The 16371-nt window shown below is 44.1% G+C and overlaps 1 protein-coding gene across 1 annotated transcript; it reads right to left on the bottom strand.

Annotated features, from left to right (window-relative positions):
- Positions 1 to 2735: 2735 nt before the first annotated feature.
- LOC310810832 (uncharacterized protein C1orf232) lies at positions 2736 to 5893 on the bottom strand (the record flags this gene model as incomplete). The annotated part of the gene is made up of 4 exons (XM_083678688.1): positions 2736 to 3120; positions 3379 to 3485; positions 3755 to 3832; positions 5813 to 5893. 4 exons carry the CDS (start codon positions 5891 to 5893, stop codon positions 2736 to 2738), a joined length of 651 nt encoding a protein of 216 aa, XP_083534814.1.
- Positions 5894 to 16371: the final 10478 nt, after the last annotated feature.

Below are 16371 nucleotides of genomic sequence, written 5' to 3'. Positions count from 1 at the left end.
TGCGGCCCACACTAGAGGCATGCCCAGGCCAAACTGTGAACATATTCGGTCAATATGCACTTTGTGATTCCCTCATGCTCTACAAACCCCATTTGCACAGAACTGATGCATCCTGCTAGCTTGGTTGTCAAAGAGCCGACTCAGCCAAGACATGCACATTCTGGGTCCTGCTTCTATAACGATCAGATTGTCTGTGTTCATCGGAATGGCCATTTTCCCAATCATATCTCATCATAACATGTAAAGCTTGATGCTTGTAACATTGATTTTCTCAAGGTATTTTTGGGATGCTGTCGCATCAGTCCAGAATGCTTGAATCACGAAAAAGTCCCCCAAAAGCAAACTCTTCCCAGAGTGAAGTGTGAGGGGAGGGGGACATGGCTTGTTTTGAGTCAAACAGAGGCTGACAGCTGTGGCAGTACCCTTTTGGGACTGACTGTCATACAGCTAAGAGCGAAAGCAGGGTATATATATATATATATATATGGGTGTTCTTTTCGCTGACATGAGACACAATTCCATAGGTGGAACAGACTCACAAACCTGCAAGGCAATCAGGGGTCATGCTACTCTCCATTCTGAAGTTACTTTAGCATTTTGACTGGTATTATTTCTTATCTAAGGATGTAAATGTTTTCCACGGAAGAGAATATAGAGGTAAAATATCAGAGGAAGACAACAGGGGTCGGAGGAAGACAACATCTTTCGACAGGAAGTGTGGACTGGAGGGGTAGAAGAGGTGAATGGGATGTAGAGCAGACAGTGGAGAATATGGAGGAAAAAAGAATGGTGAAAGAGGAAATGAAAAAGAGGAGGGAGGAGGAAAAGCCAGGGGAGAGAGAGAGAGAGGGGAAGGAAGGGAGAGGTGCTATAAATTCCAATAAATATGTCCACCTGGGTGGAAGTTATTGATAGGAAATATGATGCATGTTTTTCTTGGCTCAATCATCCAATATTAATCATCCATAGAGTGGCGTGTAAGTGTCTGTCAGAAAGGACTGAGTGAAGATCAAATTTAGAGCAAACGGGTGCGGTGACCTAGAGAAAAGGAAAACAGTCAGAGCATTTTCAAGTAGTCATCATATATATGATAGCAACTTGAAAATGCTCTGTCTGTTTTCCTTTATATATATATATATATATACCGTATATAATCTCTACTCACCTCAAAGTTAAATTGACCCACAAATTGGCCAAGGTCGCCCCCTGCTGTGGACTCCCACACAACACCCTACCATGTTACTGCACATGTGTTTGACACCATTCCTCATTCCGTTCCATGCATTACAATGAGCCCATCCTCCGATTTCTACCTCCACCAGCCTCCACTGGTCGCCACTGATCTCCCCAAGGTTGCTCCCTCTCCCCTCCAACAACAAGACCTCTGACCTCAGTTGCCTCGGAGGCTGAGAGTTCTGTGATGACGGCGGGACCCCAGCCATAATCTCCAGGCCGTGATCACGATCACACACACACACAGACACGCACACACACACACACACACACACACACACACACACACACACACACACACACACACACACACACACACACACACACACACACAGCATGACGAAAAGGCACAGGGGTCCCCTTAGATCTCTCCCACATTATGTCTGTGGACTGCATGGGGTCTCTCTACGTGTATGAGAGCAAATGTTAGCTAATGACTCTGCCAGCTGCGAAGACCTTCCTCCAGCAGTGAGCTGGAGTCAGAGGTTTTGTTTTTGTTTTTGTTTTTCTGTCTCCATATATACATGTATATTCACCCACAGTGTCGACATGGTCTCCTTCAGGTGGTTGTCAGTACAATGGTTTTTATTAGCGCACAAGAGGGAGCAGCACATCAAAACATGAACATCAACACATGAACAGAACATTCATCATGTGTATTTATGACAGAACAGAACAAAAGAAAAAACAACAATGGAGGCATTCAACTTTTACAGTCAAACACACAAAAGGATGGAATGCAGAACTGCTTTGTACGAAAAAAAGAGTAGATCACCATTCTCATACAAAAAAAAGAAAAGAAAACACCAAGAAACTTCAACCATCACATCAAGGCATTTTGCCAGGACAGTGAGTCAAATATTGTCCGTAAAGGGCAGCGTTGTCACTCACATTCAAGTTTCACACACACTATCTTTCCCATTCACAATCTCAAGAGAAAACATTCAATATTGCATTACGCTTTTACAGCATAAGCAATCGTATCAACATGAAATCCCTTTCCTCTCTATCCAGGTTGGTGGTGAGTTAATCCAAGACCTAATCCAACTATCTATCTCTGTTTAATCTCTTAATCCAATTTAGTTGGAAAACAGATCTGATCCTGCTTGTTTGTCGTTGCTGTGAGGTGTGAGTCCTATACCATGGATTAAGGAGCATCTACTGTAGGTGTCAGGGCTGGTTAGAACGCTATAATATTGAGGAAAAGAGAAAGAAATGAGCCCCTCCTAGTACACACATATCAGATACTGATGCTCAGATGACGTAGCCTGTGTGCCTGTCTGCTTCAACCAACTACTTCGTCATTGTCATGCAAAGCCACGACAAGTACTTGGTTAAGGCAGGGAGAGACCGGGACCAGAGCAACTTGTTACAGTGTGGTCCTGTAGGTGCAATTTGCATCTGAACAAGTAGAAAGAGGGTGGTAGTGATATAGGAGAGCACCCCTGCCCACTGTACCCCCCTCCAACCCGACTCAACCCCATCCCACCCCCTGCAGCTGGCTAGTTGGTCTTGGCCATGCTCTTGGTCTTCAGCTCAGCCAGCTTGCTGGTGACAAAGTTCCACTTGAAGGCTGTGTCCTCGCTCCCTCCTCCCAGCGAGGCGTATTTGGAGAAGCTGTTGTTGCTACTTCCCCCTCCTCCTCCTCCTCCTCCTCCCCCCCCTTCACTCTCCTCCCTCTCCGCGTACTCCCCCTCCTGCCTCTCCTCCCTCCCGCCCTCTCCCGCGGCCTCCTGACCATCCTCCGTGCCAGCTTCGCCCGCCGTGGCAGCCGCTGCCGCCTCCTGCTGCTTCATGGCGGCCGCCTGTTGCCACTTGGTGGCGAAGTTGTCCCAGAACGGCGAGCGCTTGGCAGGGCGAGGCTCCTCGGGTCTCATTGCCAGCGGGCTGGAGATACGTGGGGAGGAGGGGAGGACCAATGAGTGTGTTGCTTTTCATAAGACATGCTCAGAGAGTGTTGAAAGGCAGTACTATGGAAAACATATAAAAGTGGCAAAAACTGATCCATGAGCTTGATCTTTCGGTAAACTGATCAATAGAAATAGGAGGAGAGGGAGGGAAAGGACGAGGAGGGAGAGGAGGAGAAAAAGGAGGAGGAGGAGGAGAAATAGAAACTGTGATGACGGATACTGTACTCCTACTCACTGGTCTGCCACTGGCTGACTCTCAGTCTCCTCCAGTAGCTGGTGCTCATCATCCTTATTGAAGAGCGCTGACATCCTGTTCCAGCCTTTGGTCCCGGCACCCTGCACCTGAACACACAGCCACACACAGGGTCAAAGTTCAAGTAGTTCATTAAGTATACATATCAAGCATTTAAATGGTCTGTGCGTGCGTGTGTTTGTGTGTGTGTGTGTGTGTGTGTGTGTGTGTGTGTGTGTGTGTGTGTGTGTGTGTGTGTGTGTGTGTGTGTGTCTTCCAACTCTATACCAACATTTGTTTATGTTTGCAGAGATGTTCCGTATGTGATGATTCTAACAATGCTAAAGTCAATTCCGACACAGGGCCAGGGCTCACTCACTCTCTTGGCCAGTTGGGACACTGCACTGGGCCCCTCATCCTCCAGGACAGGACTCACATCGTTCTCCACCTCAATGACCTGGAAGTACAACAACACAATGTTCCATCTGTATGGTTAGCTACAGACACAGCATGTATGGCCGATAAACTGACTAAATGATTAGCTCTGTTACGGTATAGTATGAATACTGAGTCAGAAGCGCATTCCGAAATCTGTAGTCCCTGATGTAGAGGACGTACTGGGAGAGGACGCCCTCTAGTGGTTTTGCTGAACACTACAAAGCAAAACTTTTTCATTTCCTCCACTAACTGCAAGGAAATATAGGTCTAACGTAGAGGGATGACTGATGAAAATAATATTTATGAATATAAATAAATCATTATTTTGTTTTCCTTTGTATTACTATGAAACATACATTGACAGTTCAGAAATGCTTAAGGCGGTGTCCTATATTGCAGTGCATAACAGCCACTTGTTTTCCAAGACCGAAACAACATCTCCGGTCCACATTCTGGACCAGGCCGAAATGTAGCACAACAACCACATCAAAGTAGCATGGCGAAAGATCAAAATCGTCAGTTATTGCAAGTGATTCAGCAGACTGAAATGAGACTACTCAAGTAACGAGTGATTCAGTCACTCTAGTCCTGTGCCCTTTCAAGGATCAACTGCCAACCCTGCTTTACCATCGTCCAACACTAAATCAAATACATACAACTCATTCACAGTGACAAGTAGGTCAATATACTTTGTTTCTCACAGACCCAGCAGTGATGACAGATACTCTACACCCATAACTACATGGAAACTATGTCTCCAGACATATCCTTGTACATCGGCTCTGTCACCAAGACAAGGACACAGGGACGGTTTAGAGCTGAGCCGAGGGGCTGGCATGCGGAGAGGAGGACGGTTTCGTCTGAACACACCCCAGGCCTGGCTATCTGTCTCCTATCTCCTGTCACTCACAGGAATGCCATCTAATCTGTGTGTGCAGCTCCTGTTCAGGATCAGGTTCCCCAGCGCTATGGAAAACTGGGTCAGCCCGTCCTGTCCACTATGCCTGTTCACTCTTCAGAAGCAGTCCTGGACAGGGCAGGGGTGTCGATGAGCTTGAAAATAATTTGATATCTAGCTCATCAAAAGTAATTTTTTAAACCAATATCACATGACCATCATACCACAAGATACTGTTTGAGGTGGAGTCAGGTGATATGTAAATACCACTAGTTACTGAAGGCAGGCATTAGCAACGTATTGGGTTTGAAAATGTTTCCATGACTTTGGCATAACATTGAACTAATTTCCCTAAGGGGATAAATTAAATTATATTGTATCGTATCTTAGTATAACATGGCATCACATCATACCGTATCGTATTGTATCGTGATAACATTGAAAGGCGGTGTTTAAGTGGTATGCCATTGCTGGCTGCCACGGTCAATGACATCACAAAGCACAAGAGGAACTGCTCTATAGTGTCCTCAGAGTTCCGTCAGTGATAAGCCTTTCAGGCAAGGCAGTGAGAGGGTTAATTGGTACAGCCCCATTCAACTCACAATGAATAAGAGATGACAGGCAAACAAGCAACTTAAAACTAACTACTGTATACTTACTGTTGCAGTTCCTACCCACACTTTCTAATCCACACTGTCAGTCATAGAGCTGGTCTACGCAGCACATCAGAAAGAGCAGTTGTTTGCTTAACCACTATCTAACATCAGCGGCCACCAGTTTCCACCAACACATCAATTTCATTCAGCAAATAGTGCTGAGCAGAGCAAAAACTCAGAATACTCTACGGCGTGATTTTTATTGTAGCTTGATTTTAACAATGGTTTTGAGAAAACTGTAATTACTCAATCAGAGTTTTTGTAACTGAGAATCTGAGAATGCAATACATATCATGGAAACACTAGACGCAGTATTCAAAACTCCCAGCGGATTATTACATTATGCACATGCAAATTGGGGCCCATAGTGTAAAAACTCAGAGCAGAGAGAGGGAAAGGAAGGAGGAGAAAGCATCAGGAGATCAAGTGTCTTGGTCTTCTCTACCTCTTCTGCAGTGTCCTCCTCCTGGTCCGGGTTCAGGGTCTTCAGCACCTTGCTCTTGTATACTTTCCACAGTGGATTCATGCTTAATCACTTCAGAGGACTTCTAGCAGTGACAATAAGACCTCACAGTGTCTTCAGCTCAGCCCGCTCTCCGCCAAGTCCCCCACTTCCCGCTCTGGGTCTTCTCAGTTGGGACAATGTCCTTTTCCCATGCGTAGGCTTTCAGCCCTCAGACAACAAACCAACCACAAGGAACGTACTTCTGGATCCAGAAGTTTAGAGGGTTTCAAGCCTGTGCTCTTTCATGATGTTTTCCCTGGTCAGCTTATGGCTCTCTTGTCAGAGAACACAGGTTGCTGGTGGCGTCTGTATGGAGCGTCTGAACAAGTAAAGCGAGGAGCCTGCTGTGAGCAAACACACAAAAACTCACACACACACACACACACATACACACATACACACACACACACACACACACACACACACACAAACAAACGCACTCCCACACTCACACACACACACACACACACACACACACACACACACACACACACACACACACACACACACACAGCTTCACGGTTCAGGATCCCTGCATCGGTTACCTGGAAACAGGTGTGGGTTTCCTCATGTATATTTAAGCAGGGCTTTTTTCCAGAGGCTGTGGTCCATTATTGGTTGGCATAGGTGGACCGACTCTAGTTACCTTAATTCAGCGGGCAGCTCCACCCAGATGCCATTTGGAGATGCACATTAGAGAGAATAGGCCTGTTTGGCCAGCATTAGGAAGAGGCAGGCCCAAAGTAACATGCTCATGTTCAGTAGGCATGGCTTAATGTTTCTGCTAATTCACCGTGGTTCAATTCTGTCACAGGCTGCCGTGTGATAGGGTGTTAACCAAGATCAGATGATTACTTGCATTCAGTAGCTGAATCTTGAGATTCATGCAATGCATTAATCACCTTTTCAATTTCAGTATGAGCAACAACACTGGTTCATGCAATTGCTTCTTTTACTTATGCAGTTGTGCATTTGTACACAAATCCATCCCCTCTCCGCTCTTCACCTGGTCACTTCATTAAAGTGCTCTCATTGGTGCCTGCTTGCTGTCAGTCAAAAGAGCCACCAATCAGACTCCCCCATGCTGCTCTACAACACCTTGGTTTCCGGTCGCTGGTCTCTTGGCAACCTGAGAAGGTCTGCCAGTTTCATGTAGATGGAGACAGACATCATGAAGGTTTAATGAACTATAGAGTTTCATTTAGCACTGAAGACAATACAGTTGACTAGTATGTGAGAAATATGGGGTTTTTTCTGGTTTGTGTTGACTGGCTGTTCAGAAGTTTAACAGTTTATCAAGTTTAACAAGTTCAAGACGATAATCTGAGAGTCAGGGCTCTCAGTTTTCTTCATATTTCTTTCTGCTTATCGTTTGTAATACATAATATGAAACATAATCATACTGTAAGTGGAAAGGGACTTTCTTTACTTGTATAATATCAACAGCCTTGATGATAATCTTGATTATACGACCCAGTAATGTGATCTTCCAGCTCTCATGTTCCTCGTTTTGATTACCATATAGAGTTCAGCCTTAATGAGCCGAGATGTAAGGGGTCTGAAGACCTATAAGATAAACATGAATGATTAATGGGTTTGCATGGCAGTGGCATGTGTGAACATTGTACCCTTGTCCCTAAATGGATGTTCCCTAATTGAACAGCAGTCATTGTTTGATGATGGCCCCTCCGGCTTGGATTTCCGACTGAGATGGAGATGTTCAAATAGCATTCACCTGTTTCACATTCAGGTGGATGCTCATGGTGGGTTGCCAGGGCCCAGTTCTTAAAAAAGTTTTCTGATCGGATTTCAGCAATCCGAATGGAATAAATCTTATTAATTACAATTGGGTATTTCAAAACTGAAAAATTTGGCCAAAAATCACGATAATCTTGATCCCAGTGGGGTGGATTGAGGGTAGATTTAGAAAGGTGAAAGGCACTATAACAAATAAATAGTAATGTAAATAAGGTAAGAAATAATACACATCTTACTGTAGATACAGGTTAGTAATAGTATTTTATGTTTCAATTGTACGCAATTAAGAACTTCTAAGTCTTCCAAAATCAGTGTTTCTTGGTTTAAGTTGCGTTTTCGAAGACAATGAAGACAATGAAGACAATTTGGATTTGTGTTTTGAATTTCTTGAGTTCTTCAGTGAGATGTTACATTTTGTCAATGTGTTATATTATGAGTAATGCAGATACATTAATACATTTACTTGCAAGTGACATGCACTCATGTATTTTTGGCAAAACAAAAACTTCTAACATAACTCACTCGGTAGATGGCAAGACAGAGGCCTATTCAGACACTCAAAATATAGATTCTGTGATGTTGATATTGTTGTATTTGTATCGGAATGATCCTATCTGTTCATTTTCTGAAAAGACAGATGCTGATCTGATCCTGGATTGCAAAAAAGGGGATTCTTCAATCTGGATCATTTTGATCTGGGCCCAAGCGATAGTAGCCTTGTAAGCATTTAGAAGTCATTTTTTTCGCAGTAATTTGGGACAATGGGCATACAGTATATCATGAATCGAAATGACAGATGACAATAATACATTGAAGAGATAAAGTGCAATATGAAGAGGTGCAATTTGGTTGAGGTGAAAAAAATAAGATAATTCACAGCATGCTAAACCATAGATACTGTATACAGTACTGCCACTGTCATGTTTGACTGATTGTGAGAGTCTGGCCTGTGTGGTCTGGACACAGTAAAAAGGTATACTGGATTGTACAGTGTGTGGACATTCCATGTAATAGGATCCAACCTCACTAGAGGTCACAGTTTCCCATTGCTGATGGTGTCCCTCCTGCACAACACATTGTTTTATTAGCTATGATATATTAGCTATTTATATTAGCTATTTATATATGACATGAGCTAATAATAGTGTTAGCTTTGCCTATGGTGGCTTGAACAACAGTGTGTTATGTGTTATTTTACCTTCATATTCATATTATCTTCATATTCATATTTACTTCGACAATTCATAGACGTTTTGGAAACAGCATTCCTTCTTGGATATTTTAACACGCCTTTAACATTTCTTTATTAGCTTCGAAACTGTGCTGCAGACTCAGATGGTTCCGTGTGTGTGAGTCGTATCAGGCCATCTCTCTGGTCCTGCCTCAGCCTTCAGAGAGGGGTTGAGTTTCTGTCCGTGTTAAAGACCTATCTGCATTATTCACTAGGGACTGGCACTGCTAATCAACCCCTGGAGTTATATTATACTACACACTACAGCTCTACTGTCAACACTACAACTCTAGTGCTACTTAGCTCATGGACAACACACAAAAACAGCTCCAGTGCTAGTTGGCCTCATCAATCTACAGTACATTTTCTATAGACAATGACAACAACCAATCACTATTTTTCTCTCCAGGATTACTAGAAAGACTCTTTAGTGATACACCATTGATGTGCCACTGCTCCAACCCTGGAACGGTAGGCCTACAGTAGACTAGTCTTTATTGTCAGATCACACATTGTGTCAGCTTAAATCTACCACCCGCACACAAACAAACTGTATCTCTCCAACGCAATATTCAGAATATTCCTATGAAATCTCACCCGCCATAACTTACTCAACTAATCTGAAGTTCTGTCATGCACGTGTGTTTTATGTCCTGCCTCCGCAGGCCAGTGCCCCCCCCCCCCCTCTGCTCCATCCTAGATAAATCCCAAGAGGTCAGCAGTACGTGACAGTCTTGACCATCTGGATGTGAAGGAAACCGCATTGGATTTCCCTCCACAGGCACAGATCTAAGTTGAGCTCACCCTCCCCAAATCCTAACCATACAACCCCTGTGTTTTGCATATCACATTTTGTTAAATTCCCAATCCTATAAACACTTAGTAGTTGTCTACTGTATTTTCCTGGATGCTAATATAAACTGGATGCTTTGAATCCCTCATAGTCCAGACTGGAGATGTGCTCTTACATTTACATTTAAATGGTTGCTATTTAGCAGACACCTTTATCCAAAGCGACTTACAACAAGAATATTTGTCTAAAGTAAGTGAATCATCTATACATCAGTCATCATAGGAAGAAAATCTATGCTAGGACCAGGGGCCATTGGCAGTCACAATGCTCCGTCTTCTGCTCCATCTCCACTCTCCCTGCTCCTCTTGTTTTTGTTGGGCTGAGCACTGCTAACCCTTGGCCCTTGAGCACTGCTGACCCTTGGCCCTTGAGCACTGCTGACCCTTGGCCCTTGAGCGATGCTGACCCTTGGGGACGGGCAGAGGGCTGGGGCTACCGTCCTCCCTGTTTCTCTTTCTGGAGGATTCCTCATCAGAAGAGAAAGGGAGTGAGGCCTCTGCAAGAGGGGAGGCATCCTCCACAAGACAGGATCAAGAGGTGAGGATCAAGAGGGACAGAGTTGATCAAGTTATCGTCATCATTTAAAGTGTGAAGACTTAAAAACAAAATGCTTTGTTTACGACAGAAAGACCCTCTAACTGAGGAGTAGCCAGAGTCTATATCACTCTGGAACAACTCCTCATCTCTGGTACTGGGGGAGCAGAGCAAGAGCAATATGTTTTGTTTATGACATCATTGATGCTTTTTTTCAAAAACTTGAATGATGCACCTTATGTTATCATTTGAAATATTGTTTTAGCAACCACTCATTCCATCTGCATAACCATCTAATCACAATGCAAGGTGAAGAAAGTATGATGTCATAATTCACATAATTGTGTGTTGCAGGTTGTATTTTTTTTATGAATTTTGTTGAAGTGTATCCTATAAAAATGTGTATTAGAAGTTGTTGGAAGCAAACATTGTATCAGCAGGCATTATGTGAAAGGCGTGTTAGTTGAAAACATGTAAAAAGTGTGTGTGCAGGGACATGCGAATTGATCACCAGAGTGTGTAACAAAAACAGCATAGCCAGTAATGATCGTAAATCTTATTTATTCAAAATACATACATTACCTATACTTATTCTCTTTTCTTAAACTTAAATGTATACTTGTATGTATACTTATATTTACACTGCTATAAGGCAATATATTACAGTGGCCATGAATAAATAAACAACAACAACATGCTACTCTGAATCTTGGTCCTCTGTGGCTCAGTTGGTAGAGCATGGTGTTAACAATGTTAAGGTTGTGGGTTTGATTCCCGCTAGGACCATATATACTGAAAAATGTATGCCCTCACTGCAATGTAAGTCGCTTTGGATAAAAACGTCAGCTAAATGGCATATATTATATATATTGAATCTCAATTGTGCCAATCCATCCTTCGTCCATTGCCTTCCATGGCCACTAGGTGGCCCCCGGTGGTCCTTTGTCACCTGATTCTAAATAATTTATTGATGTACCTTATCTTGAGTGACCTGAACTGACCCATTCATGTATAGATATACCTGATCCTAAATGGCGCATGAAACTGGTTGAAACTGTTGTATCTGTATAACACCATACGTTGTTGATAATCAATCAAGGTGAGTCAGGACAACGATAAATAAACCGAATGAAATAAGACCACAAAACAAATGTGAAGGTGTATCCAACAAGTTTAGAGTGTTAAGCATTGATTGTTGACGGCAGGGGTTAACGTTGTTTTCAGCGTTGAGAAATTGCTGCTGTAGCAAGCAGTAATCATTGCCTTTCCTTCATGTCATCTTGGTTCTACAGATGGAACGTGGAACATCGGTAAATGTGTGTGTGTGTGTGTGTGTGTGTGTGTGTGTGTGTGTGTGTGTGTGTGTGTGTGTGTGTGCGTGCGTGCGTGTGCGTGTGCGTGCGCGCGTGTGTGAGTGTGGTATGTGGAGTGTGTCCATACTCAACCTCTGTAAGTCTTTAATCGTGTCTTTTCTCGACTCACAGCCAGGTGGCGACGTTGAGCCGTATCGCCTCTCCCGTGCTTTAAGCATGTAGCGCTGCCTGAGATGTAGAACAAAATGTACAGAACAGAGTGTTCCACACACCACAGAGCCTCCCTCCTCCTCATCCTCGCCCTCCTTCAGACACACACGTGCCGCAGTGGGTTCAATGTCATCACAGAGAGGGAGAGACAGCATACCACAACTACATTTATCACCTGGTACTGGACATATCTGATGATCCATAAGGGCTTTTGATGTTAAACATTCTGTGTTATTGTGGGGGATACACAGGCTGCTTGGTGGATTGTTATTGGATTGTTTTTGGGAAAACATGAACAGCAGAACACCTGTATTTTGACTCCTTTTTAAGACATGGCAAAAAATGATGCTTTCTCCAAAGCATGTGGACTACAGTGAGGGAACAAATGGAACAGAAAGCATGTTGGTGGTGGACAGGTCTCACCGGTGGGCCACCTTGCTGGGGGGTCAGGTGGGGATCAGGTGTCCCTGCTGAGCAGAGGGTCTCTGTGCACTAAATCAGGAAACTGGAAAACAATGTCGCTAACTGAGAATAGGTGACTGATGATGGATTATATGGATGGATTGTAGAGACACAGCAGGACAACTTTATCCTAGTTTACCATACAGAAACAAACTGAGCTGAGCTGAGCTGAACTGTACTGGGCTGGCCTGGTTATGCATCCACCATCGTTGCTGTACCCGTGCTGGAAACGACAATGTGAAAGAAAAATAGCAGAGCCAGTACGTTATAGTTGGGGTCAGCCCTGTAGTGTATAAAACCCTACAGTGTTCAAGTCATGTGTTAGAGATCCCCATGAAGACGATTAAGCCTTAGCCTTGAGAAAGACACAGGATTGCCTCAGACGGATATGTGAAAAGAGTCCATTGATGATGCATATAATACACCGGCTCTGCTTTTAGGGTGTCGCCTATCAAACAGCTGACCTGCCCATGGTGAAACGAGTGACTTATATTTCAAACGGTGACAAGCCGTTGAGGTATCGACGCTCACATGGACATGCAGACACTCACACTAGACCACCTCAGCTATCATCATCTCACAACCAAAACACTTCTGCAAACCAAGAGAGAGACGCCTCGTTTGACCACTCTGCACCGTTACCCAAAATGCACCCTGTAGGTGGGCAGGGGAACGCACGAGAGCGATCCCAACGACTCACACCCACCGTCAGACCAATCATTCTTTATGGGAATTCTCAGGGTATCCCCTTCCATTGAGCATAGCTTTGCTAATTCGGTAGCAGGACCTTTGCCGATGTCGATACATCTGCATTTGTCCCTCTTGCTTCACCTTCCCTACCCTTTACCTCTCTATCTCTCTATCTATCCTGTCATCCTCTGGTGTGGGGTGTCGATGTGACACTCAAACCCGATGAGGCCTATCGGCCCCCCTGTGATGATTTGGACCAGCATGTAGCATTCTGTGTGACGTGACCTCTGTGCATAGCAGCTTGTTTATGTTGCTGATAAATATATAGACAGCAAGCACAGAATGTTCCCCACCGGAATAGCACTATACGTCAAGAGAGTGACTCTGGAAGAATGCAGCTGGCCGACCCTGATCCTTACCATACCAAACTCAGTGTATGGTCCATGCTGTGTTGCAGGCAACGCGGTGAACTGATGTCACCTCTGCACTTTGTAATTACTCTCTAGGGAGTCGTTTGTCATAAAGGTGTTGGTGCAAAAGTCACACACCAAGTACCAATGGTAACTGGGTTCTTCACTGCACCATGTGAACCGTATACATTCATGTACCAATGGTAACTGGGTTCTTTACTGCACCATGTGAACCGTATACATTAATGTCGTAAAGTAGCAAACCGAGAGCATGCAGGGGAGTCAGTCATCCAATCATGTGATTAGATTGTGGTTGATAAGGATGTGTGAGAGACACAGTATCCGTTTATTCTAATGACTTTATTACATTTTCATTTGGATTTGATTGACATCCGTCCAGAGACTCTGGTAAACTGTCCATCAGTTGTACATGACTGTTTAGTACTTGTTTAGCCCTGTAAACAACCATGCACCATATTATATGATGTCATCACCATGAAACTGCTCCTATAGTCATATTCAACAGAAGCATTATGGTAGGTTGCATGGTAGGCCCGATCAACGAGGGGAAGATTTTCTGAGGAAATGACTCACAGGATCACCTCAGACAATAAAGCAGCATTCAAAAACATGTCAGACAAACAAGTGAAATAGGTGAGCACACAACTTGCTCAGTCCAAAGTTCTCACTCGGCGAAAGAAATGGGGTGCTGAACCCCTGTAAATATCATCTGTAAAAATAAGTAGGATAGCACTATCCAAACAACGTATTTCAAAGGTTTATTTTGACAACTTATGTGTATGTTTGGAGAGGGCTGCCCATCTCATCTTTAAACAAACAGACACACAGACATACAGACATACAGACACACACACACACACACAGACATACAGACACACACACACACACGCACACACACACACACACACACACACACACACACACACACACACACACACACACAGAACACACATGCTGCACAAAGACAGATATATGGAGTTGGCTATGTCCAAGTTGACTGACCTTGGCTGACCAGAGAAAGTTTAGTCATTCTGCTCTGGGGAGACAACAATAATTACTACCACACAGTTAAATGGAAAAGCAAGTACGCATGACAATACTTAGAATAACTGTCCTTGTGGTTTTTTCCATGTACTTTACTTGCATAATGCTCCACATGACATGCCAACAAAGACTCAAACTGATAGTGGGCCATTGTTGTCACTGGTCCCCAAATGACGACTAGGATTGTGACTTGTGTCCTCACATTTGACCCACACAGTGCTGTGTGACCAGGATGCCACTGGCATTTAGCCATTTAGCCACTTAGCCATTTACCTGACGCTTTTATCCAAAGCGACTTACATTGCAGTGAGTGCATACATTTCAGTATATATGGTCCCAGCAGGATGGTATTGACCTCTGACCCTCAGAGCACAGCTATGTCACACCGCGGTTCTGTGTCAGTGAAGGAATGTGACCATTGTGCTAAGTAGTGGCTAGGTGTCCAGTATGTTGACATGCTGCACGGCCTGTAATGCCACTTCTATAATATTGGAACATGTGGACGTGCAGGGAAAGTATGTGGTTGGTCGCAGAAATCCAATTTTAGAGTGAACTCAGCCTTTAATGGTGTGTGTACAACACAAACACAAATGTATATCTTCCCTTGAAAAACACACTTATTTGACATTACGTAATGACTTTATGTAACCCGGAATCCTAAACTGAGATGATGGAAAAACAACAACAATGGAAGTCTGTTTTAGGGAGTGAGATGAGAGGAGAATGGGCACTTCATGCTGTGTTACGCAACTGTTGAAATACTAGCAGGCAATGACTTCACTGGCATACCCAACGGGTACTAATAAAACGTGTGTGGTGTGTGTTTGCAAACTTGTTTATGCAAGTCTGAAAGCATATGTGCTTTCTCACACATGTACATATAGTACAGTATTCGTGAAGTCAAATGCATGCTCACATTCACACACATGCACACACACACAAACACACACGCGCGCACACACACACACACACACACACACACACACACACACACACACACACACACACACACACAGATAAATGTCAAAGGTTCAACCTTTGTCGAGGACACTGACACCCCTTGTTTGTCGCTGCTTCAGCCAACTCCTTTATCATTTTCATGTCAAGCATGTTTGCATGCTTTAGCACCCCGGACTCCCCACCACCATTACACCAACACCAAGCCCATATGGTCCATGTTCCAACCTGTGTTTACCCCAAAACACACCCCAAATCCATAAATCAGGAAGTCAAAACACGCATAGACTGACTGAGTAAACAATGAGGCATTCAGGTTGAGGGCCAGGTAGGATGATGTCCAAGATGGCTGACCTGAGTGCCCTTTTCATCACAACAATGGCCGCTCACACCAAACACAGGATACTCTGCTGGTGACGCGGTCAGTGATCTGTGGAGTTAGACTCAAACATGGGCCAGTGTACATATACATACATTCTCCTCTCCATATCCCTCCATAGGGCCCCCTGGAGTAACCAACCTTTCCTCACCTCCTCCACCTTGCCTTGAGGTGTGTGTGTATGAACCTGTTGAGATGCTAATCTCTCGTCACCAATGAACTCTTCTTTCAAGACCCAAAGACGCTCCTTTTCACCACCAACGCTTTAACAACGTTAAACACTTCAAGCACATGGAGGAAGCACTCAGTTCATTATCATTAGTGCCAGGAGTTTTTCTTGATCAAAGAGCTAGGGCCCAGAGTTTTTTCCTGGTCAAATGGTCTGGATTGAAAAAACGACTGGGAGTCGTTCTATATCCACCTACTAGGCTACACACTTTTCCCACTTGGATCATTTGCTCATCTGTCACATCAACAGGATGTCTTTGGCATAGGAGGGTGTTGGCATCAGGTTGGGCTTGTAGTGGCAGCTCCCTCTTTGAGGGGGGGTGGGGGGTTGGGGGGGGTTATTTTGGTGAAGTTTTCTAGGAGGTACACATGTGTTTCTAGGCAGGGGGCAGTGACCTTTGAGACAATG

This window comes from Argentina silus (genome assembly GCF_951799395.1).
Source record: "Argentina silus genome assembly, chromosome: 10".
In the NCBI taxonomy this organism is placed as follows: domain Eukaryota; kingdom Metazoa; phylum Chordata; class Actinopteri; order Argentiniformes; family Argentinidae; genus Argentina; species Argentina silus.
This window is presented reverse-complemented; position numbering and strand designations above follow the sequence as displayed.